Source organism: Bos indicus x Bos taurus, chromosome 6, assembly GCF_003369695.1.
Source record: "Bos indicus x Bos taurus breed Angus x Brahman F1 hybrid chromosome 6, Bos_hybrid_MaternalHap_v2.0, whole genome shotgun sequence".
Classification (NCBI taxonomy): domain Eukaryota; kingdom Metazoa; phylum Chordata; class Mammalia; order Artiodactyla; family Bovidae; genus Bos; species Bos indicus x Bos taurus.
The window spans coordinates 6,275,961-6,300,280 of NC_040081.1; the positions used below are offsets into that span (position 1 = coordinate 6,275,961).

General features: G+C 39.6%; 1 protein-coding gene and 1 long non-coding RNA gene across 2 annotated transcripts in view; one reads left to right on the forward strand and one right to left on the reverse strand.

Moving 5' to 3' along the window:
- Positions 1 to 13,970, reverse strand: part of LOC113893994 — a 62,443-nt gene extending 48,473 nt beyond the window's left edge. The window contains exons 1-3 of the long non-coding RNA XR_003511422.1: positions 9,642 to 13,970; positions 2,787 to 2,847; positions 2,163 to 2,251 (exon numbers count right to left, since the gene is read on the reverse strand). This is a non-coding gene — a long non-coding RNA (uncharacterized LOC113893994). The remainder of the gene's footprint in view (positions 1 to 2,162; positions 2,252 to 2,786; positions 2,848 to 9,641) is intronic.
- FABP2 (fatty acid binding protein 2) lies at positions 4,491 to 9,063 on the forward strand. The gene is made up of 4 exons (XM_027543729.1): positions 4,491 to 4,966; positions 6,125 to 6,291; positions 7,289 to 7,396; positions 7,765 to 9,063. Exons 1-4 carry the CDS (start codon positions 4,900 to 4,902, stop codon positions 7,813 to 7,815), a joined length of 393 nt encoding a protein of 130 aa, XP_027399530.1. The 5' UTR covers positions 4,491 to 4,899; the 3' UTR covers positions 7,816 to 9,063.
- Positions 13,971 to 24,320: the final 10,350 nt, after the last annotated feature.

Sequence of the window (24,320 nt, forward strand, 5' to 3'; positions counted from 1 at the left end):
ATTCCTCTGAAACTAGAGACCATGCATGTGTAATAGCACTTGGGACAGCAAAGGAAGTATTTTATTGGCAACATGTATCGACTGGAAAGAGAATGTAAACAAACCAGGAGGGGGCTCCAAACTTTGAGGGAAATAGAGGAAATAACTGACTGAGGTTCTCATCAAGCTGAGAACTGATGGTATGAGGAAAATGAAGGAGCCAAGCAGATGAAAATCTGTGAACACAGAGTGGCATGTTACATTTCACAGGAGGAAAATCTCTACAAATCACAGGTTGTAGCCCTGGGTGTAGGATAAAGTGTAGCAAAAGTAAAGGTTATTAGAGATTAGGAAATTAAAGCACTGTGAGGACAGAGTGACAAGTATCCTATCCACATGGACTTTGAGCTCACCCAGGATGATGGCAAGACACAGTGGGACAATAAGAAGATGGTGAGCCCAGTGCCATGATTCTCCATGATCGATGGTAGATAACAATGATAAATGGGGACAGACAGTAGATAATGACAGATGGATCAGATGGTACAAATTGATGAAGTAGGCTAGAAGCTGACAGGCAAATGGAAATGGTCTCAAAGGAAAAGATTTCCTTAAAGGAGAAGGAAATGGCAACCCACTCCAGTATTCTTGCCTGGATAAGTCATGGACAGAGGAGCCTGACAGGCTGTAGTCCATGGGGTTACATGACTGAGCACACATGCATGAGGGTAGAGGGAGATGGGTTGGTAGCAATAAACTGGTAGAACTAAAAAAGGAAAAAAAATGCCAGAAACATAATGGATGTGGGAATGGGGAGTTGAAATAATGCAAACCCATCTTCCTCTGACTGTGGTATGAGGGGCGTAGGAAATGAGCAACCTCTCACTCAAACTGCTGGAGAGAGACTCATTATTTGGGTGAACAGCCCCAGCTTAAAAAAGATAAGGCAGAGACTTCCCTGGTGGTCCCGGGGTTAAGACTTCATGCTCCCAGTGCAGGGTGCCTGGGTTTGATCCCTGGTCAGGGAACTAGACCCCACACGCCAAATCTAAAGACCTCGAGTGCCACAACCAATGATCCAGCATGCTGCAATGAAGACCTGGCACAGCCAGATACATAAATATAAAAAAAAAAATAATAATAAGGCAGAAGACACAGTCATAAATCCTTCACGCAACGTCATTCAACCAGCACATGTGGATCCTATAAAATTGCTGCCTTGCTAACAAACACCTGAAAAGATGCTCAACATCACTCATTATCAGAGAAATGCAAATCAAAACTACAATGAGGTACCACCTCACACCAGTCAGAATGGCTACTATCAAAAAGTCTACAAACAATAAATGCTGGAGAGGGCGCAAAGAAAAAGGAACCCTCTTACACTGTTGGTGGGAATGCAAACGAGTACAGCCACTATGGAGAATCCTTTAAAAAGGTGGAGATTCCTTAAAAAAAAGTGGAAACAGAACTGCCATATGACCCAGCAATCCCACTGCTGGGCATACACACCCAGGAAATCAGAATTGAAAGAGACACGTGTACCCCAATGTTCATCGCAGCACTGTTTATAATAGCCAGGACATGGAAGCAACCTACATGTCCATCGGCAGATGAATGGATAAGAAAGCTGTGGTACATATTCACAATGGAATATTACTCAGCTATTAAAAAGAATGCATTTGAAATCAGTTCTAATGAGGTGGATGAAACTGGAGCCTATTATACATAACAAAGTAAGTCGGAAAGAAAAACACCAATACAGTATACTAACACATATATGTGGAATTTAGAAAGATGGTAACGATGACCCTGTATGTGAGACAGCAAAAGAGACACAGATGTACAGAACAGTCTTTTGGACTCTGTGGGAAAGGGATAGGGTAGGATGATTTAAAAGACTAGCATTGAAACATGTATATTAGCATATGTGAAATAGATTGCCAGTCCAGGTTTGATGCATGAGACAGGGTGCTCAGGGCTGGTGCACTGGGATGACCCAGAGAGATGGGATGGGGAGAGAGGTGTGAGGGGGGTTCAGGATGGGGAACATATGTACACCCATGGCTGATTCATGTCAATGTATGGCAAAACCACCATAATATTGTAAAGTGATTAGCCTCCAATTAAAATTTTAAAAATGGCAGCCTTGTTGTTAATGACAATTAGCAGGGTGCACTCACCATTATTTGGTAGGTACATCCTTGTACACTGCTATAACTCTATAGCCTTCTTTGGAAGAAAATGAGCCAGCCATCTCATGCACAAAATCCTAAAACATAATTTAAAAGGTCTTAGTATTTCTAAAGTTTAGAGGCTTATGGTTAAAACAGAATGAAGCAAACTCTGTAGGCAAACTTCAGAATTCTCCCTCATTCCCCATTCACTGCTAGGAACTGGACAGCAGCCTTAAGACTTTTCTGTTGCTCCTTACATCTGTCCCTCAAATCCTCTTACAGGGCCCTCAGAGAGACCATTACCTTTCTCTGACATGAAAAAGTTAAATAACTTGGCACTGAAAAGCAGGCTTCAGAAATTCTGAAAATGCTATTTCCCATAAGTGATATACATTTTAAAAAACAGAAAAACTTTCCCTTCATCTTTACAACAGGCTAAAAGGGTTTCTGTGATTTCTAGAAAGCCATTCCTTGTAAGTGAGCTTGAAGCATCATACTGTCCCTCATCATGATATCGCTCTCTGTACTTCACGATGATACAAATGATGGTCAGGCGTCAACTCCTTTTGTCTCTCATGAGCTATGTTGAGGCTCTCGGAAGGTCACTGCACTTGAGAGATGTGGACTCACCTGCCCCAGTCTCTGTGGTTCAGGACATGTTTCCTGGAGCACTCAGTGACCAAGTTGTGACCTGAAGCAACAGAAAGTAGGCACATTCACAAGACTGAGGACTGCAGGAAGTTCGATATATTAAATCTCAGAGTACACAGTAAGGAATGACAGGAGACCCAAGATATAAGAAGGGGCATCAGAAACCACGTTAAGGAATGTGATTTGTACTTGGAGGAACGGGACAGGGATGAACAGGAGCTTCTGTTGATTTCTACTACTTCCACACAACTCAGTGGCTGACGTGGACTGCGGAGTCCATATAGAGAGTATAACTCTCATATAGAGAGTACAACTCTCCCTCTATAGCATCAGTACCACCCGTCCCCCACGCCCCACCAAGCACATCTAACCCACCCAGTTTCCCAAGCTGCAGGAGCAGGACCCTAAATCTTCTAGTATTACCAAAGAAGAAAATAAAGGACTGAGTCAGCCCTCAGCTGACTGGCCCAACTGTATCATCAGTATGAGAAGTCTGTAAAGGGAAACTGGCCATTGGTTCTGTATGACCTTTTCTAGATGGGGTCTGGGTAAGCGGTAAGAAATGGGAGATAACAGAGTTTGGAAGCTGCAGGAAAATGTGTAATGTTAAAAATTCAATCTAATCTTTTTTTTTTTTTTTTTTTAATATTGCTTCTGTTTAATATTTTGCTTTTTTGGGCCATGAAGCATGTGGGATCTCAGCTCCCTGACCAGGAATCAAACTTGCACCCCCTGCATTGGAAGGCAAAGTCTTAACCACTGGACTGCCAGAGAAGTCCCAATCTAATCATTTTTTTAAATGTCAATGATTCCACACTATAGAGATAACAGGAATTCCTAACTGATTTTAAATTAGGTTACTGCTACTGACAAATGGAAGATGAAAGTTTAACATGGCCATTTGTTAGCAGGTCTGCATGAGTCCCAGTGCTATTTGCCCTCATCTAATCTTATTCTGCTCTTCCTGGGAAGCTCAAGGTAGCCATGAGATAAAGGCCAGTGTTAGGTAAACAATGGTAAGAAGCCATTCTAGTTTCTTCCTCCCCACCTTCCGGAGTCAGGCACTTTTATTTCAGTCACTGCGAAATCACAGAGAGGCAAGCTGTATTTCCAAAGGGAGCTAAAGCATTATGCTGATCTTAACAGGCAAATCCAAGTCCTATCTGGTCCCAAGTTAATCACTAGTACGTGTTAAAAACTACCTAAATAAACACACTTCTGGTGACTTTCTAATAGACAGTAGAAAATCAAAGATTTTCTTAACCAAATATCAAGGATTTTCTTAACCAAATATAGTGGTTTGAGTATGGGGAAAGTAAATACAGGAATGGTTTTAGTTAATGGCATAGCTGACATCTGGCTTGTTTTTTCTGCACATGGCAGATGTCTAAAGATTCTTTCACTTATGGGAGTTTTCATGACATCCAACCATGTTTCTACCTCTTGAAATTTTTCTCAGTGGCCTACCTGCATTTAAGACCAAAACAAAAATGTAATGGGTCCCTACTGTGTGTCATGCACTGTACCAGGTGCCACGATGTTTACCCAAAGTCCTGGAAACCCAAAAACACAATGCAAAAGGACATATTAGAAAAATAAATAAAACTCCAGTCTCAATATCTTATTAACATCAACTTTTCAGCTGTATTTGATCATGAAGTCTTACATTACTTACAAGGTAATTGCTATTATAAAAAAGGGATAGGTCGTTAATAGTCTCATTTTCCAAAACCCATTTTATATATGCTCTAAATTATGCTACATCCAACAAAGTGTGCACTTTGAACTTACAAACAAAAAAACTATCTTCATACAGTATGCATTCTAACTCTTGAAATAATTGTACCTGTAAGTCATAGTTTAAGATAGAATACATATGCTTATCATGTTTATTGCAGTTGAATTTCAGAAGGGGAGCTAAGAAATTTATAGAAACTAGAAGGTTTGGCATTAATGAAGTCAAGTGGCCTCTTGAACTTTAAACTTCCATATCACAATATGAATCTGGTTCAAAGATAAGAAATAGAATAAATTCTCTCCTAAGGACGGACCTGAATCTCTGATTGCTCAGAGGCTGAATTAACCAGAGACCATGGCGTCTGATGGTACTTGGAAGGTAGACAGAAATGAGAACTATGAAAAGTTCAAGGGAAAAAAGGGTAAGTGCTTAATACTTTAACAGCTTGTTCTTTTGTTTTTCACAGACATCTTTAACTCCTTCTAAACCTCAAATCTTAGGCAATGGCACCTGTTGTGCTGGTGAGGATCAAGAATGGGTGCTGGTTCAGAGTAGGGAAAACCACATTCTCACTTCTTACATTAGAAAGAATACACTCTCACCAGTGGAAGAAAAGATTCTTGGGCACTATTCTCTAAAACACAAAAAACATCCAGATATGTTTCATTTATGTTAACTGGTGACTGAAAATTGAATAGTTTTTTGTTTGTTTAGAAAGTAAAATATGGCAGAGCATAATGATAACCTTCATACTTTAAAATATTAAATTCTAGGGGATGGAAAAGCAAAGGCCATATAATAGAGCAATGAAAACAAATGAGACTTAGTTCTCTTCCTCTGACTTGCAGAGCTTTTGGAATGATCTCATGACAGTATGTAGTTTCTACAGAAGTTTTAATTTAACAGATTTTAATATCTACACCACTACTCTGGCAGCCCATACGCTGAACACTTTGGGCAAAAAGATTTGTCATTCCCTAAAAATAAAAATCTGCATCAATTATATCCTGTAGTTTAGGAATTCCAAGTTCACATTTATGGAATTTGCAGATTCTTATAATAATGAATTTGACCGTAATATTTGCTAATTTTCTCATTTCTATGATAGAAACACCACAAAAAGCAAAGAGAATTATGAAACTCAAAATTTAAAGCCATGGAAAGCAAAGGGACATTAAAAAAGAAAGTGTACCATACATGTGGAATTAAAGTAGTATATCCTTATAAATATATAAATGTACTTTCTTAATCCTTCATTTGATATCCCTGGAATTTGACTTACTTAACATTGAAACAAAAATATTTATAATTTTTAAAAAAATTACTCAGTTCTAAGATTCTACAATTCTATGCTTCATTTAATTTTTTTCAGTTTTAGAAAAATAGTTTGATATGATTGAGCTTGAACTTTTTCTACAGAAGCAATCTGAATGCTCTTGTGCAAAGGCAATATGATCAGGTATTCCTCTTCACCCACAAAATATTAACGGGTTAATTAACTAGTTTAAACAGAACTTGGAAAAGTAGCACTTTCCACAGCATTTTGACTTTATTTCCTCCAATCTCTTTGTCTTTGCAGGTATTGTGGTGAAAAGGAAGCTTCCAGCTCATGATAATTTGAAACTGATAATTACACAAGGAAATAAATACACAGTCAAAGAATCAAGCACTTTTCGAACCATTGAAATTATTTTTGAGCTTGGTGTCACTTTTAATTATAGCCTCCCAGATGGAACTGAAATCAGTGTAAGAAATTTTTTATAAGCAAAGCATTCCTGATTTTTCTACATACTGCAAAAATAATCTCTGTTTTCTTCCACTGGATCGGGTAATGAATGTAGGTCTCCTTCATTTACTGAAGCAGTCAATAGAGTTTATCTATATTAAACATCATACAAGTTAGCAGAGTATTTAAAAATGTTTTGATTTTCATATGTTATCTATTAAAGAACCTGGATTAAACAACAATTAGAAAAATATCCTTTGAATGACTGAGCATACACCTATTCATAAAGAAAATTTCAGTGTTTTCAACATATCTGACAGCAATAAAAGCTTCTAGAGCTATCTAACTTAAATATAATAGACGTGTAATTGAAATGATAAAATAAGTGAATAAATTAGTGAATGAATGTGTGACCAAATAGAAAGGTCCAATGTTACAATGTAGGTCACTGGGAATTCATTTTACTATTTAAGATCTAAAATTTTAAGATATAAAATGGGGTCACATTTTTCAAGTGATTTTTTAAAAAATGTTTCCACTTAGAACTTTTCTGGTTAAATTAAACATGTTTGCAATGACAATTAAGCTGTCAAATATTTTATTATGGCTGTTTTATCTGTTACCACAATTACATAAATTAAAACAAGTACAAGCTTGTTAAGTTCTCTGTTAAACTAATATGAACCATGATTAAACTTAGAACACTCTTTTTAATGTGAAAGACTTAGTAAAGAGAAGTCCCGATTATCTGCCTTACAATTCAGCATTTGGAAACTACAGAGCGAGATGGTTACCAGCACGTACTCTAGAGCCCCGGTAATCTAGGTGCAAGCTTGGCTTTGTGACTTTAATTACCGTATTTCAGTTTTTTCATCTGTGCAACGGAGATAAACATATCTCCTTCATAGGGTTACAGTGAAGTTTGAAGAAGTAGATCTGTAGACCTCAGAACAGAGCCTGACACGTGTAAGACCCTTAAAAATGGTTTTTTTATTATTATTTTGAAATCTTATACAGGGGAAGTGGGCCCTGGAGGGAGATAAACTTGTCGGAAAATTTAAACGGTTGGACAATGGAAATGCACTAAATACTGTCCGAGAAATTATAGGTGGCGAGATGGTCCAGGTGAGTTATTTTCCAAAGACAAAAATAATTACATAGCAATGATTTTTATCTGGGGGGTTGCTGAGTTAAATCATCAATAAACAGACTATTACTTTTCTCATAAATCTTACTGAGTTCTAAAATATAGGTATTTTCTGATGCCTATTTGAAGAGAACTTACATACGTCAACACATTGAGCCTATTTTAACTGAAAAAGTGACTACAAACCAAAACTTATTTTTAAATGAATGTCTCCTCTATCTGTATAAAATATGACTATCAAGTACAAGAAAAAAATACATTTTGAAGCTAAATACTACTAGTATTTTTCTTAATTGAGCCTCTAATCTTAACGTCAAATTCTTCTATGTTTATGAACACCTTTCAGACTTACACTTATGAAAGTGTGAAAGCCAAGAGGATTTTCAAAAAGCAATGAGCACTGTTCCTGGAACATTGCCCAGAACACAGATTAGATGGAAAATCTATATTGAACCAGAAATGCTTTCCTTTCCTCATCTGGTATAAAGTTGCTGATTGATTAGATCTTTCATAAGCATTGGTCAATGGCTTATATTTCCAGTCTCACCAAAGAAAAACATGTAAAAGCTAATTAGGATTTAACTTGTCTTACATTTTCTAAGATGTGTTTACTGGTGTTCTAAAAGAATGTGACATTTTAAAAAACATATGAATAAATATTGTTTCCACATTGCTTTAAAAGTAGTCTCTCTTTAAAAAAAAAGACATATTCATTAATAGACTGTTTTGGGTTTTTCCCCACATTTGGTAAATTAAAGACATATATTGCATGGGGGTCTTTATAATCTTGTACTGGTTGTAAATATTTCCCTTAGCAACATTTATTATAAAAATAATACATATTTAACCAGAAAGTTTAGAACTAAGAAAAACAAATGCAATATAAATATTTCCATAAACCCATAAGCCAGAGATAATCACTATTCTGATTTTAATAGAGATCCTCTATCTTCTCTGGCTGTGGATTTGTGTATTTCTTCATACATACTTACCACTCTGAACAAAACGACAGGAAACAAATGATGTGCTAAGGCAAAGTGCATTTTATTTTTCTACATTGCCAGTGATTCCCAGACCTGGGTAAGCAGCAGGATCATCTGAGAAACTTAAGAACTGTTTGCATGCTTAATCCCTACCATTATCCTGTTAGATCAGAATCTCTGAAAACAGAACCAGGGATTTTAGAGAACTCCCAAGTGATTCTGATGCAGCAGGTACACTAACCAGTCTTTGAGAACAAGTGGGCTATCAGGCACCAAAAGTGTCGTCTTCAAGTGTCACCCCTCCCCTTTCATTCATAAACACATACACTTACAGGTTTTCAGGGCCCCCAAAGTTTTCCTTCACTCATATACTCACATAATATACTACTTTATGTATTTCAACCAATTGCATTTTAGGTCGGTGTGTATACAGGGCGCAGAGGTGGTAAATTTTTTAAGCATTTGGCTCTGTGGACTTTTGTTTTGACTATTTTTCACATTGATGACGGTAATAGCTAACATTTATATAGTTCTTACAAAGTTCCAGGTACTGTTCTAAGTTGTATATAGATATGGCAGATACATTACAATGTAGAAAGAAAAATGTTTGTGTACATGTTGAAGATGAACAGATTGAAGAATATAATCTTTTACAAAAACAAGAACTTGAATCCACTGTTCATTTTATAACTGTATTAAAATCTTCACACTGAAAACAGTAACTACGTAGATTTTTCACGCACTTTCTAGAAAAAAGGTTCAGAGTGCTTCTACCTCTCGGATCTTGTCTACATATGTGAAGTAGGAAAAGGGCAGGTGTTAATTTCATCTGACAGTGGAAAATCTATAGTATGGAGAAGTTTATTTGCTTGTCTAATGTTGCAGAGTCCATAAGGAACACAGGAATTAAATGTAGGTCTTGACTCTTAGTACATTATCATCTATGCTATTACTCAGCCTATTACAAAGAAATATATCTTAAAAAAAAAAAAGCAAAAAACCCTTAATTCCTTCGTGGCACCCAAGAATAGCACTCCAAAGGAGTCAGGTCAGACTGTAAAATAATGGCAATTAAGTGGTTAGGCACTTATCTATTTCTAGCCTTACTGCAGGCTCACTTTTCTTTTAATAATTTACATCCTTTCTTAGCACTAAATCTCCACTATTTATTAGTACTAGAGAGCAGCGTATTGCTTGCTAAGTGACTGCCATTGTTATAACCTCTCTCTGGGAAACTGACCTTGACATCGTGCCAACTGAAAGGACCAAGAGAGGGCGTCTGACCCAACAGCAGCCTCTCTAACACAGTCTGGCCAGTTTATGAACTCTGTGCAGAAGGAACCACAGCAAACAGAACCTAGAATGAATTTCAGAGATACACAGTAATTGGTAGAAGGAAAAAGGTTTCAAGAGGACAAAGAGGGCAGACAGTAAGTAAAAACCACGAGTACGAGAAGCTGTGAGCAAGCAAGACCCGCAGGGTAAACTGCAGAATACCCGGAGCAGTTGTCACAGGAGCAGCTGGGTGGTAAAAGCTGAAAATTTACACATGGAATATGGCATTTGGGGTTCCCTTCAAACTGCTTCCTCCCCAATCTAGGATAGGGGAGGTAGTGGAGAGAAGTATAGAAGAAATGAGGTTGGTCTCAAGTTGACAACTGTTGCAGCTGTTTAAAATGATCCCCTTATTACCTACCTATCTGACATGCTGACACCTGACAGGTCCACTGGGTACCTAGTAGGAACATTAAACTTATCTCCCTACTTCTGTATGTGTTTGACATTCTCCATAACAAAACATTAAAAACTTTAACACATACATATATAAATCCAGAAGCCAACCACTTCCCATCACTTTCATTGCTATCATCTTGGTCACCACTAATCTTTCTCCTGATTACTATAATAATCACTAAAAAGCCTTTTTCAACACAGCAGTCAGAATAATCCTTTATAAATTAAAATCAGATGTGGTCATTCCTCTACAAAAATACTGCAATGTCTGCCATTTCTTTTACAGAAAAAGCCAATGTCCTAAAATGGCCTATAAGACCCTAGGTGATCAGATCCCCTTATTACCTATCTGACATGTGTTCCTTTTCTTGGACTATCTGGGGGAAGAATGTTTCAAGTGGAGGAAATACCCTAGAACAAAGGCCTTAGGCAGGAGCAGACCTGTAAATCTGAGTAACACAGATTACCTTGTAAGAGTCTCCAAGGTCATCTAGAGATTATAAAAAATGTGACCAATGTTCAGGAAATAGAGGCTGACTCAGCCTTCCTAGAACTCAGGAATAATGTGGCAAAAAGGGAACGGGTTTTAGAATCACATAGACTTACCCAAACTCTTATCTTTCCCATTACTGACTAAAATTCAAGTTCTGAGCCTTAATTTTTCTTACTTGAAAAACAGGGAAAAGTAGCAATGATTTTCTGATGTGCTATCAACTGAGGTATTATATACAAAACATCTAGCAGAGTGCTCAGCACATAGCTCATACACAATAAATGTTACCAAATAATACGCCCCTGTGCCCTTCTCTTGCAGAGAAAACAGAGCAAAGTCTGGCTGGAGAAAACAAGAGAATTCTCTTCTTAACATAGCCATCACGAGGCCTGTGTGGTAGATGGACCCTAGCTGGTAGATGAGAACTCTTAGTTCTGGTTCAAGCTGTGACAACTAGATGGGGACTTGAGGCCAGTCATTTCATCACTTTGGAATTTAGTTCAATCATCTTTAAAATGAGCTAACTAGACCTCTATTGCTAAGATACAGTCCTGAGATCCTGTCTCCGAAAAACAGTCAGGGACTCTACCCTAAATAGCCCCCCTGGTGTGCAGCACAGGGACGTGTTGCAAGGACAGAGGGTGGGGTGGTGAGAGGAAGACATCTTCCAAATTCTTAAGCCTGGCTGGCTTCATGGCTGTGTGACCTGTGCAGGCCCAGGAATGGGCTTCAGTGAATGCTCTGCTGTGAGAGTCTCAAAATTCTCAATAAAGTTTGAACAACGAGATCTGCATTTTCATTTTATAGTGAGACCTGCAAATTACGTGGTCAGTCCTGTTCCTAGGAGATGGGTATGAATAAGTAAGATATTTTTCTATCATTAATTAGAGACTGGCAGCAAGACACCCCTGGTGGGTGAGATAGTTGTCTGGGGGCAGAACAGAAGTGGGAGGGGGTTTTGATGGGATCAAGAGGGAAGGGTGATGATGGATGAACTTTTCCAAGTACGCTGACCTGTCAACAACAGTAGGGGTCACCTCCTAGGTGAAGATCCAGGTTATTACTTTACAGTCGGCCCTGCATATGTACTGCCCACGAACTCAACCAACTGATCATATATAGTACGTATTTATTGAAAAAAAAATCCATGTGTAAGTAAATCCACGTAGTTCAAACCTGTGTTGTTTAAGGCTAAACTGTACTCTGAAATGTTTCTTTACCTTCTGCTCCTTGCTTCCTCTAAACTACAGCACAAGACTGCCATCTAGTGGCCAATGACATGAATTCTTTTAAAGATTTCCAATGTAAGGTTCACATTTCAGCACCTACAGGGTGTTCCAGAAAAATCTGACATACTATACTGTGTAGTTTGTAATAATTATTAAATGCTTTCTTCAGTTTCAACTTCCAAAATATTCAGAATTAATATGAAGACCCCTTTTCTGTTTTCCTGAACAATTCCCTAAGGCTGCTTTCATCTGTTCAGCAAGAAATGATTTTAAAAAATTAAAAAAAATACTAGTAACAAATATTCCATGATGAACACCACTGGTCATTAACAATGTCATGAAACTGATTCAAATGCTCAGGTTAATCCTGGGTCTGAATCAGAATACCCAGAATATCATCATCTTCAAAACTGGATGGTCATTTAGGGGTAGGGTTATGCTTTCATTCAGTCTGTGCTAATATGCAGGGTGATATTCAGGCCCAATGACCCACGTTCAGGCTACTGGCTGGAACAGGCATTACTGAACAATTAACTGGAAAAGAAGAGTAAGCAACGCAGCGATAGAAGATGAAGAAAGTGAGGAGCCTGGAGCACATCAACAGTCAGTGTCCCAGGGGGCTTCTCTCATCCATAAGCATCCCCACTGAGAACTCCACCAGATGAAAGGGTTACCTAGGTCCTCCTGGCTAGATTTCCAGGAAGAAAAGAGGGAGCTCACATACTCATCCAGTGATTACTGCTTAGGACCCCTGTGCGGGGAGAAGACTGCAAACATCTAAAGAAGGGTGAGGAAGTTCTCCCAGGATCTCCGCCCAGTGTTAAGACCACATCCCTCAGATTACAGGTGGCGTAACTGCTTCTTTTCAAACAATTCAGATATACTCACTGCACTGACTGGAGAAAATATCTGAGCACCAGACAATAATACTCTCTCTCCACTCAAAAACAAGAGAGTCCTTTAGGGAGAGGAATCTTTACTTAATGCCATTTCTTGCTTTGTTTTGGATAATTTTTTTAAACAAGACCTCAAGATAACAAGGATATCAAAGGCTATAAATGTGACACTGAACTTCTTCTTTTTAACACATCCTTAGGGCAGAAAAACCTCAGTGAGGATGGGGCTTATTTCACACTTCCAGTCACCACTAAGTATTCATCCTGTGTTCCCATAGCATGACATGCTCACTAATATCACACCATTTTTCTGTATTCAGTTTGCTTGTCTGTGAGCTCCATTAGGGTGAAGATAGAGTCTTATATCTATATCCCTACCCCCACTATATCCCTTTAACACACAGTAGACATTAATAACTGCAAAGGAGTAAATAAATGGAACATGCTGAACAGTCTCAGCCTTAGCAAGCCAGCCTTTCCCATGCACTATTCTGAGTCCTTACACACAGAATCTCTACTGAAGCAAACAGCCTTAGCTGTTCCTGTACACAGATAAGCTTAATCTGAACTAGATCGACCCTACCTAGATCATAACAGGTTAGGCCACTTGCTCCAAGAGCAGTCAATCTATATACTTGAGAACAGTCTATGAGAACTTTGTCTAAGACCAGTAATTCTAACTAGTTAAACCAATTAGGGTCTCATTCTTGGGAATCTGACTTAAATACACAAGAAAGGCACCAGCTAGTAACAATGGATGGTAGAGGGGAATGAAGTTTGCCACCCCCAAAATATATCTCTTTGGCATAATGATTAATTTAGGTTGATAATCTCTAAGAAACAAGAGACTTAGAAAGTCTTTCTACTTTCCTCTTGGCTGCCTAAAATATTTAAATAAAGGGCTTATTCCCAAAATAGAGGTATCACCAGGAATATCTGCAAAGAATATGGGCTAGGTGTGATGGGGGAAATTCCGTGGGGCCTAGAGATCAGAGGCCACTCAATGTCTCATTGTCTCTGCGTGGCCAGCAAACATTTGTTTATCAAACATCTGCTTTTTCATCTTCATGAGAACTGCCTCACTTTCCTTTTAAGTTCCAACATCCTCTTTCATCTCTCGCTGAAGGTGGTATTTAAGGTGAAGGTTTTGGCCATTTTGGCAAGTTACTCCATTTTCCTAGGTATGAAAAAGTGAAAGTGTCAGTCATTCAGTCGTGTCTGACTCTTCGTGACCCCATGGACTGTAGCCCACTAAGCTCCTCAGTCCGTGGAATTCTCCAGGCAAGAATACTGGACTGGGTAGCCATTCCCTTCTCCAGGGGATCTTTCTGACCCAGGGACGAACCTGGGCCTCCTGCATCGCAGGCAGATTCTTTACCAGATGAGCCACCAGGGAAGACCTCTTCTATGTATGCAAGTTATTTAATTTCTGTTTGACTTTCTCTTACTAACCTATCCCATGTCAATTTAGTTCTCAGTCCAGCCAGAACCAAAATGGGTAGAGGAAAATTTCCTCTTCCCAAACAATGGGCCAAAGTAGAAAGGCATAGAGGAGAGACAGAAAACAGAGGACATGAGGCAAAAGGAATCACAGTGAGTTCTAGTAAACAGAACCTAGACGGAAGAAAAGAAGCTGAAGTAATAGGTTCTTAGAGATGGAAATAATGAATTCTTGCTTATGGTGAATAAAACTATAACTTGTTTACTATAGCCTCCTCGGATCATGGCTGGCCAAGAGAACATATTTCTTAAATATGAAGTAAGCAGCTACCATGTGACACATATAAGTTTCGAATATAAACAAGACAGATCTATTTGGTTCCCAAGGAGATGTGAATTCAGCTCAGGCATGTACCATCTACAGGTTGAAGACTGACATTAAACAAGTAAAAACAATAGTGATAATAAGCATTACAAAGAAGTAGTGTAGGCTCTCACAGAAACATATGATGCCTTGAATTATATTTTCCATTGGTCTATTTTTGCTAAGTTCTCTGATTATACACACTTTCCTGCACTCTAACGAGGCCTGATTTACATTTGACACTTTTTATCCTTATTATCACCTCTAACTGTACATGTAAAGGCTACTTCCCCAAGGTCTACAAAATTTTCAAAATACAAATTGGCTCTAAATTCAAAGAGAAAATTGTAAATTTAAGTAAGTGAACGCTTTATCAATAAAACACAGCACTCATTCCAATGTCCTTCAATGCAACTCTTACTACCACTACAAGGCAACAGTGTTTACAACGTGCTGGACATTGTTCAAGACGGTTCACAGAAGTCAACGCATACTGTGTCCTGCTGAGTCAAGTCAGACAGAGAAGGAGAGATATCCTGTGACATCCTTTATATGTGGAATCTAAAGAGAAATGATACAAATGAACTTACTTACAAAAGAGAAAGATTCACAGACTTAGAGAGCGAGCTCATGGCTGCCAGGGGATAGGGAAGAGGGGCAGGATGCAGGGATAGTTAGGGAGTTTGGCTGGGACTGACATGTACACACTGCCATGCTTAAAATGGATAACCAATAAGGTCCTACTGTACAGCACAGGGAACTCTGCTCAGTGTTATGCAGCAGCCTGGACAGGAGAGGAGTTTGGGGGAGAATGGACACATGTCCATGTGCGTGTGTCCATACATGCATGTGTATGTATGGCTGAGTCCCTTCACTGTTCACCTGAAACAATCACAGTGTTGTTTGTTAATCGGCTGTATCAGTTCAGTTCAGTTCAGTTGCTCAGTCGTGTCCGACTCTTTGTGACTCTATGAATCGCAGCACGCCAGGCCTCCCTGTCCATCACCAACTCCCAGAGTTCATTCAGACTCAAGTCCATCGAGCCAGTGATGCCATTCAGCCATCTCATCCTCTGTCGTCCCCTTCTCCTCCTGCCCCCAATCCCTCCCAGCATCAGAGTCTTTTCCAATGAGCCAACTCTTCGCATGAGGTGGCCAAAGTACTGGAGTTTCAGCTTTAGCACCATTCCTTCCAAAGAAATCCCAGGGCTGATCTCCTTCAGAATGGACTGGTTGGATCTCCTTGCAGTCCAAGGGACTCTCAAGAGTCTTCTCCAACACCACAGTTCAAAAGCATCAATTCTTCGGCGCTCAGCCTTCTTCACAGTCCAACTCTCACATCCATACATGACCACTGGAAAAACCATAGCCTTGACTAGATGGACCTGTGTTGGCAAAGTAATGTCTCTGCTTTTCAATATGCTATCTAGGTTGGTCGTAACTTTGCTTCCAAGGAGTAAGCGTCTTTTAATTTCATGGCTGCAGTCACCATCTGCCGTGATTTTGGAGCCCAGAAAAATAAAGTCTGACACTGTTTCCACTGTTTCCCCATCTATTTGCCATGAAGTGATAGGACCAGATGCCATGATCTTTGTCTTCTGAACGTTGAGCTTTCAGCCAACTTTTTCACTCTCCACTTTCACTTTCATCAAGAGGCTTTTTAGCTCCTCTTCAGTTTCTGCCATAAGGGTGGTGTCATATGCATATCTGAGGTTATTGATATTTCTCCCGGCAATCTTGATTCCAGCTTGTGTTTCTTCCAGTCCAGCATTTCTCATGATGTACTCTGCACAGAAGTTAAATAAGCAGGGTGACAATATACAGCCTTGACGTACTCCTTTTCCTATTTGGAACCAGTCTGTTGTTCCATGTCCAGTTCTAACTGTTGCTTCCTGACCTGCATACAGATTTCTCAAGAGGCAGGTCAGGTGGTCTGGTATTCCCATCTCTTTCAGAATTTTCCACAGTTTATTGTGATCCACACAGTCAAAGGCTTTGGCATAGTCAATAAAGCAGAAATCCCCCAATACAAAACAGAAAAAAAATGTTTTTAATCGACTCATATTAATCCTCACAACAACTCCTCTACACTATAAGAACTAGTAAACTATTTTCATTTTACACATTAGGTAGATGAGGCAAAGAAAAATTATATAAGTTAGCCAAAGGTCAACAACTAGTACGTGGCTGACCCAGAATTTGAACCCAAGCACTCTGGTTCGAGAGTCAATACGTTCTAGAGTCTAGACTCAATTTTACTCAATATGGTTTTCTTGGTAAATTCTCTTTTAAAATACTATTCAACAAATATGTATTGAATGCTTATTAGATGCAGGTGTTGATCTAGGTGTTAAAACAGTGAACAAAACAGACAAAAAATCCCTGTTCCCATGGAGGAGGATACAGATAACATATAAGAGAAAAAGGTAAAATATAAAGTACATTAGACAGTGTAAATGCTAAGGAGGAAACAAGGCCAGAAAGAGGGATGAGGAGTAGTATGACTTTAAAAAGGTGCTGGGATATGAGTACAATTTTAAATAGGCTGATCAGGAAAGTAACCTGAGTAGGTGATGTTTGAACAATGACCCAACTGAAGTGAGGACATGAGTTGTTTCAGTTAAGCTTTACAAGATAACGGGCAAAGTAAGAGCCCTGGGTTTGGATCCTTGGACTCATTACAGCCTAAAATGGCCCTGGAGTTACATTTAGAGTTTCTGGGGTGTGCACAGAACCAGCACATTCTATCAGGGCTTGATGCTGCCAGTTTAGGAAATGCAGAGTAATACAACTGAATGAGTGTTATGAAACGAGCAACAGCTTCTTCATTCATTCTGAGCAAGAATTCATGGAGGATTATATTATGAGGTAGCAATGCTGAACACTTTATGAACTTTATTCTTCCCAGTTTCTAAAGTCAATACCCTGTATCTTAATCTGCCTGGGTTAACAACTGATGTAGCATACTCTGCAGCTTTTGTGTGGAGTATTGTATACATCTCTATTATGTCTCATTGGTTTATAGTGTCCTTCAAGTCCTCTATTTTCTTTTTTTTTAATTGTGGCATAGGTGATGTACTATATAAGCTTCAGATGTACAACATAGTGACTCACACTTTTTAAAGGTTATATTATAAAATACTGTCCACATTCCCTGTGTTTGCAATGTATCCTTGTAGCTTATTTTATACATAGCAGTTTGTACCTCCTATGCTCCTACCCCTAACTTGCCCCTCCCCACTTTCCTCTCCCTGTTGGTGACCACTAGTTTGTTCTCTACATCTGAGAGCCTGTTTCTTTGTTATATTCTTTGTGTTGTTCTTTGTTATATTCTTTGTGTTGTTTTTTTTTCTTTCAGTTTCCACATATAAGTGATATCATACAGTATTTGATTTTATCTCCAAGTCCTCTGTTTTCTTACTGATCTTCTGTCTAGATCAGATTTTTTGCTCATTACTGAAAGAAGAGTACTGAAATTTTCAACAGTTATGTTAGATCTATTTCTTCAATTATGTTCAAATCTTCTCACACGTTTTGACTCAATTTGCTTAGTTTCTGGAAATCTTTGACTATTTCTCAGAGTTCCGACAAACTTGCTTCAAATGGTTTCTGTTTATTTTTCATTGTTTCTGTGAAGGGACGGGGGCATGGAGCTGCCTACTCTACTCAACATGGCTTTCTCAAGGTGATTTTTTGACAGATCTCTCACCAGACAGGGAGAAAATAAATCTGCTTTCTAACAGAGCATGTTTATAGATATGAACATAAAAGACGAGTTTCCCTAGTAGAGGCCTGAAGCCTCATTCCTTACATCTATCACCTCCATTTCATGTTGGTTTCTCCGTCTTCCCTGAGTAGACATGGAGCTCCATGAAACACAGTTTGCAAAGCACTGTTATAAATCATTAGAATCTTCTGACACTTATGTGCCGAGTGTCTGTGATCAGACGTTAGAAATAGCTAAGTAATCATTCTGACCTAGACTATTTCTTATTTGTTTCCTAAATTATTTCAAAATGTGTTCTTCCCAACTTTGTGGAAAAGCCACAATGAGTAAAATGATCTGTCATTCCATCTCCCAGAGTTAACTGCTGTTGACATGCTGACATTTCTCACACTTATAAGTATAATTCAGGTTAATCTTTTATATATAGCAGTTATCATCTTGACCTCTATGTGCTTAACACTGTTATTCTAGTTCACACCTATGTGAATACTGTCACATTTACTCTTGGAAGCTTATTATATAACTTTTACGAGAGAAGACATGTCATGTATTGACTAACCTTTCAATCTGCACCTTCATAACCATCCCTTCAGTATCTTTCAATAAAACAAAAACAGGTTGATTACTCTATAGGTTAGCATAATGAGACTTCAAGTCTGTAAGTTTCAACATCTTTTTCATCTATGCCTACCAATGAAGCTTGGCCATATTGAAGTTGCTTTCAAACTTCAAAATGCAGCAAAATGCCATCTTTATTTTGAAATCAAATCTTTTATGAACCCCCCCCCCCAAAAAAAATAAACACAAAAAATAAAACTGAGCGCTGAAGGTTGAAGTCTGCAAATGTGCGAGTAGATTGGGGGAAGAGGGTAAGCAGTTTATTCACAGGCAGTCCTGCTTAGCCGTCCCAACACCCCAATATGATGCAGAACCCCAAGGCTCTGGGACAAGAATGTCTGAATATCCCATATCTGTGAGATGTCCTCAATCAGTACTTTTAATGAACTGGATGACTATTGCATCTGTATCTCCTCTGGCTTCTCAGACAGTACCTGACACAAAGTAGGCATTTAAGAAGTATTCATCGAAATAAAAGACATGAAATTCAAAATGAGGGAATGGGTTAGTACAGATCCATTACTGGTACTTGAGAAAAACCTAACAAAGTACCCCCACTGAGAGCAGTAAACCAGTAGTGGTAGATCTCAGTGGTATCATTTGACCAAGATTCTATCAGTGGTTGCTGAAGACAAAATATAACTGAATAAACATTTAATTTCTTCCACATTCAAGGTATTGTCTGAAGGACTATCGAGGCTGCAAAGATGGTAAAAGTACAGTCTCTCTCCTAAAGAATACTTAATACTCTGATAGGGGAGATAATTTACATAAAATTGTGCTACAAAGCTAGCCAGTGCACCAAACAATATGTAAAAAAAATTCCATGGTTTTTGAGCTGAGGTAGAGAAATTTTGAAAAATGATCAACAGACAGCCTCATCAACAGGTGGCTGTTACAGAATGTAGAGGGTGACTGATGCAGAAGAAAGTAAAAAAACCATGGGATAAATACTTCACTGAAGAAAGCATAGCATATAAAGCAGCTGGAGATGAGTTAAAGGTTATCTTTTTGTCACTGGTGTGTTAAAAATACTGAGAATGGAGAGATGACATGAATTGTAGTGAGAAAGCTTTTTAAAGTTGACATTTGAACTGAAAAAGGAGGGGGAGGATTACGGTAGGTGGGGCAACATTTCAGTTTAATGAAAGACATTTCCTTCTCCAATGCATGAAAGTGAAAAGTGAAAGGGAAGTCGCTCAGTTGTGTCCGACTCTTCGCGACCCCATGGAGTGCAGCCCACCAGGCTCCTCCGTCCATGGGATTTGCCAGGCAAGAGTACAGGAGTAGGGTGCCATTGCCTTCTCCATTTAATGAAAGCAACATGCATCAAAGCTCAAAGGCCAAGAGGAAAAAGGTCTCCATAAGGAATAAGATGAAAGCAATCTGGCTGAAGCAAAGGGTGTTTGCTGGGTACCAGGCTTGCTGAGTGGGGTGGAGCCAGATTAACAGTGGGAGCAGCTAAGTGGCCACGATGAAGATAAAGGAGACTCTCAAAGAAAACTATGATAGGTATGTAAAGTAGTAATGATGGAAAAGAAATAAAAGAAATGCAAGTCCTAAGGATACTGAGGTGGGCATCAAAACATCTCATTGCCTGAGCCCAGAGAATTCGACAGCTTGGATAGAATCAGGGGGGGACAGGCAGAGATAAACCCTCTGAATGGATAGTAAACTTCCCTAGCGTCAATTAAGAATTCCAATGTCTGATTCTCTACCGTGCCGGGAGCCAGCGTGAGGACCTCCACCCGTGGCAAAGGTCATGAGGAAGGAGGCTCGACATACGCAAAGGCGGGATCAAGCCTCAGGAGTCCCCCTGGAAATTCTCGAGCATCTACCCTCAAAACCAGAGTCTGCCTACTTTATTGTTTTGTGCTCTCACCTACACCTCTGACTTTACGGGGGGCTGTCCCCCACCACCTCTTTCGGAGAAGGAGTTAACTTAGAGCTCCAGTTAATAATAATTCCTGGGCATTACCGGAGTGTTTCAACCTACAAACTCCTCTGAAGGTTCTCTAGCCCGCCTAACAGGCTTGTCCGGCCACATGTGATTGTTTACAGCCTCCCAACCATGAGAGGCACGAGATGCTTTAAACCTTCTAAAAACGGGTTATTTAGAGAAGTTAGAAAACTATTAGTATAGTATAGTGGGCTGATTAGAAATTGTATTGGTGAAGGGTTTTTCATTTGTTGAGCCAATGTTCACTGCTAAGTCTCCACATCCCCTGCCCTTATACACATTAATGAATATATAGAAGAAATAAGTATTAACCTTTGATATTAATCACGTTAGACCTTAGGCTAAGCAAATTCTTTCCTTAATTAAAACCCACTACACCCTCACCCTATAGGAATGTAACTTTATCTGGTACCTTCGGAAGGTGGCGTCTGTTTTAAGAATAATCACCCCTGGAGAAATAAGTGTTCTGATTGACTGACCGCTGTCACAAGGAGAGGGTCATAAATTGTCAGCAGGCCCCCTGGCCAGAAGATGATGTAACATCCCTAAGACCTCTGTATACATTTGTATGAAGCACCTGACTTTAATAAAAGTCAGGACTGCTGACTCCGCGTGACTTTTGTATAATATCTCATTGTATAAAAACAGACCCTGGAAAAATAAAAAATGGGATCAGTTCCTCGAAAGACTGGTCTCCCCATGTCGTTCTCTCATCTTCTGGCTCAATTATCTGGAACGTGGAGGCTCGTCAAGCCTACTAACTATGCCTGGGCTTCTAAGATCTGACCAGGCGGGCCTTAGTGTCTCCTCTCCTTCGGGAGAACGGGAGGACACCTGCGGCCTACGTAGGTGATGTAAATTCCTTGCCTTGGAATTTTACTAGCTTTCCACATGAACCAAGTTATTCAGCCTCTTTTCTCCGCTGAATTTTCCTACTGAGCTATCCTTATTCTATTACTCTTTATATCTCTAATTAATATTTAATTAAAGCTATCGTATCCTAATCACCGAAGCTGTCTCTCCTTCGAATTTCCCTGGATCCACCGGGACTGGACCCCGGCACTACTGTAAGTTTAATTGTTGGATCTGGGGTCCCACTGAGAATCAGTTGATCCTGGCATTTGATGGTGTACTGTCCCTCAGAAAGGGAAAAATGTACCCTCTGAGGGTGCTGGGGTGTACGGAGATTGTGTTTTAAGCTTTTCTTTTTCTACAGACATTAGAAATAGAAAACAAGAGTACTCTTAATAGAAGACTCCAGAGTCACTATAATCCCCAAAATGGTTCACAGAAATGTTTTCTCTTGCTAATCGAAATTCAGAAAGGGAAAACGACAAGGAGATACTCTTACCATCCTCATTTGACTGGATACTACAGGCAGAAACCTGGGAGACTGGCAGAATTCTTACCTTCTGCTGGCTTATGTTAGAAGTCCCAGGACTTCTCAGCAACAGCAGCAGCCCTGGAGTGAGCAGTGTCTAGTCAGTGACATGCAACCTTGACACCAAATTGCAGGTAAAGAAATATTCTCCTGTACCACACTGCCCCTTGCAGGACACCAAATGGACTCCATAGTTTTTCTTCCAGCTTTAGGCTATTCCCAGTGGTTTAGCGTGTACATGGTAACAGATGAACTAAATGCTACTCAACTGGACAAGCCAACACCGACACAGTGGTGAAGAAATTAGTACCTAGATTATTTCTCGTTTCGGTATTCCCTTATGGACTGAGTCAGACCAAAGAACTCATTTTATAATTGAAACACATCACAAACAAATTACAAATCAAAGCTTGTAAAAACTTTGGGGTACTCATTAAAATTCTAACCCCTGCACCACCCCCAATCCTTGGGGCAAACAGAACACAAAAATGTAGACATCAGAAGGACTTTAGGGAAAGTTTATCAAGAAACTGGACTTAATAGCCAGAGGCACTACATCTGGCCCTTATAAAAATCCAGCATACTCCAAATAGAGGCTGTGAATTAATCCTTTTGAAATAGCATTTGGTTGCCCTCTGCCTAATGGCATCTCTAAATCTTCCATTTCTGATTGAGTGAACACTCTAGGAACTTAGGTAAGAAATTTGATACCATGACTTGCTCTGTAGGAACTAACCAGCATACTTGGAGATCAACAGGTAAAAAAAGGGTGTGGCATCCACTGACTGGCAAGCCTTGCTCTCCCCTTTGACCAGAAGACTGGATGTACATTAAGCTTTTTAGAAGAAAGTAAGCATTGTTATCGTGCTGGGTCAGTCCTTACAAACTGCTAACCATTTGCACTGCCATCCTCCTGGATTCACACGAGCCCTGCCGGGTCTGACCCAAAATGGCAGCACTCCCAGGACAACTGGAAGACCATCTCTAAGGTGACCTTAAACTAAGCATTTTCAGGGCCAATTCCCAGGTCCCAGAAGCAGACAAAATCATGAAGTAGACAGCTTTTCTCAAGATCATAGATAGAGAAACTTCCTTCTACTTACTTTCTCCCCCTATTTGGTCTTCCTACTCCCAGGGTGGGCAAATCTTCCTTTTAACAAAGACTTCCCTTTCTTTAGCCACTGATTATAAAGCTGACAGGAGATCGCTAATTTCAATCTAGTCTTCGCTTCCACTATGGGCTCTCCTTCAAAGTTTGTCTTCCCTCTCAACAAGTCAAGCACAAACCAGGTAACTCTTTATATCGGTTTTCCAAAGCCTGGTGACATTAAGTCATCAATCTGTTCTCTGGTTATGTCTCCACCTAGATTATGCAAAAGAACCTGAACTAATTTTTGTTCTTGCCAATCCAAGCAGCTGGCGACAACTCAGGAAAATGGATGCATAACAGGTAAGCATCCACGATCAAGTAAACAATGTCACTCTTTTCCTTTCAATGAGATAACTGGACACAGAAAAACCTCTATAGAAGATCAAAGGCTGTCCTTTGCTCAGGTAAAGACGTTAGAAGGGAATTTTTCCTTTTGCACTGAAATCAGGCATAGAGCTTCACCTTCCAGGTCTAAGGCAATACTGCAAGCAAACCTTCTGGTTCGATTCTAAGATGCATCCTCCAGCCTCTCGTGAAGGTCATAAATGGCCTCAGCACCGACTCATGCAGGGGCACTGGCCAAATCACCAGATGTTATGGCTAACTCCTAAGTCACCCTTACGTAACCTAGGGTAGCTCAGTTGCTTACATCATTAGTCATCAAAGATTGCATATCGGCAGACCAAAAATCCAGACTAAGTTGGCCAAGTAATAAAACCAAGCTTTACAGCTACTATGGCCGAACTGTAGGCCTCCTATATCACATATTTCAAAACCTGTCCTGCTCCTACAGACTGACAGGGATATACAAGATGGAGATGTACAGATGTCAACAAGACAGGTGACAAGACACACTAAACCCCAACTAATATGTCACAAGCTCCATTCTGACCTTATCCAGGAACAATGCTGGTCTTTTGAGATAAGG

What these genes read in the sequence shown, in the direction of transcription:
- FABP2 (XM_027543729.1), top strand. Translation starts at nt 4,900, where the DNA reads ATGGCGTCTGATGGTACTTGGAAGGTAGACAGAAATGAGAACTATGAA. An exon ending in CAGATGGAACTGAAATCAGT is followed by an intron (nt 6,292 to 7,288) that starts GTAAGAAATTTT and finishes AATCTTATACAG; the next exon opens with GGGAAGTGGGCCCTGGAGGG. An exon ending in TAGGTGGCGAGATGGTCCAG is followed by an intron (nt 7,397 to 7,764) that starts GTGAGTTATTTT and finishes AACACCTTTCAG; the next exon opens with ACTTACACTTATGAAAGTGT.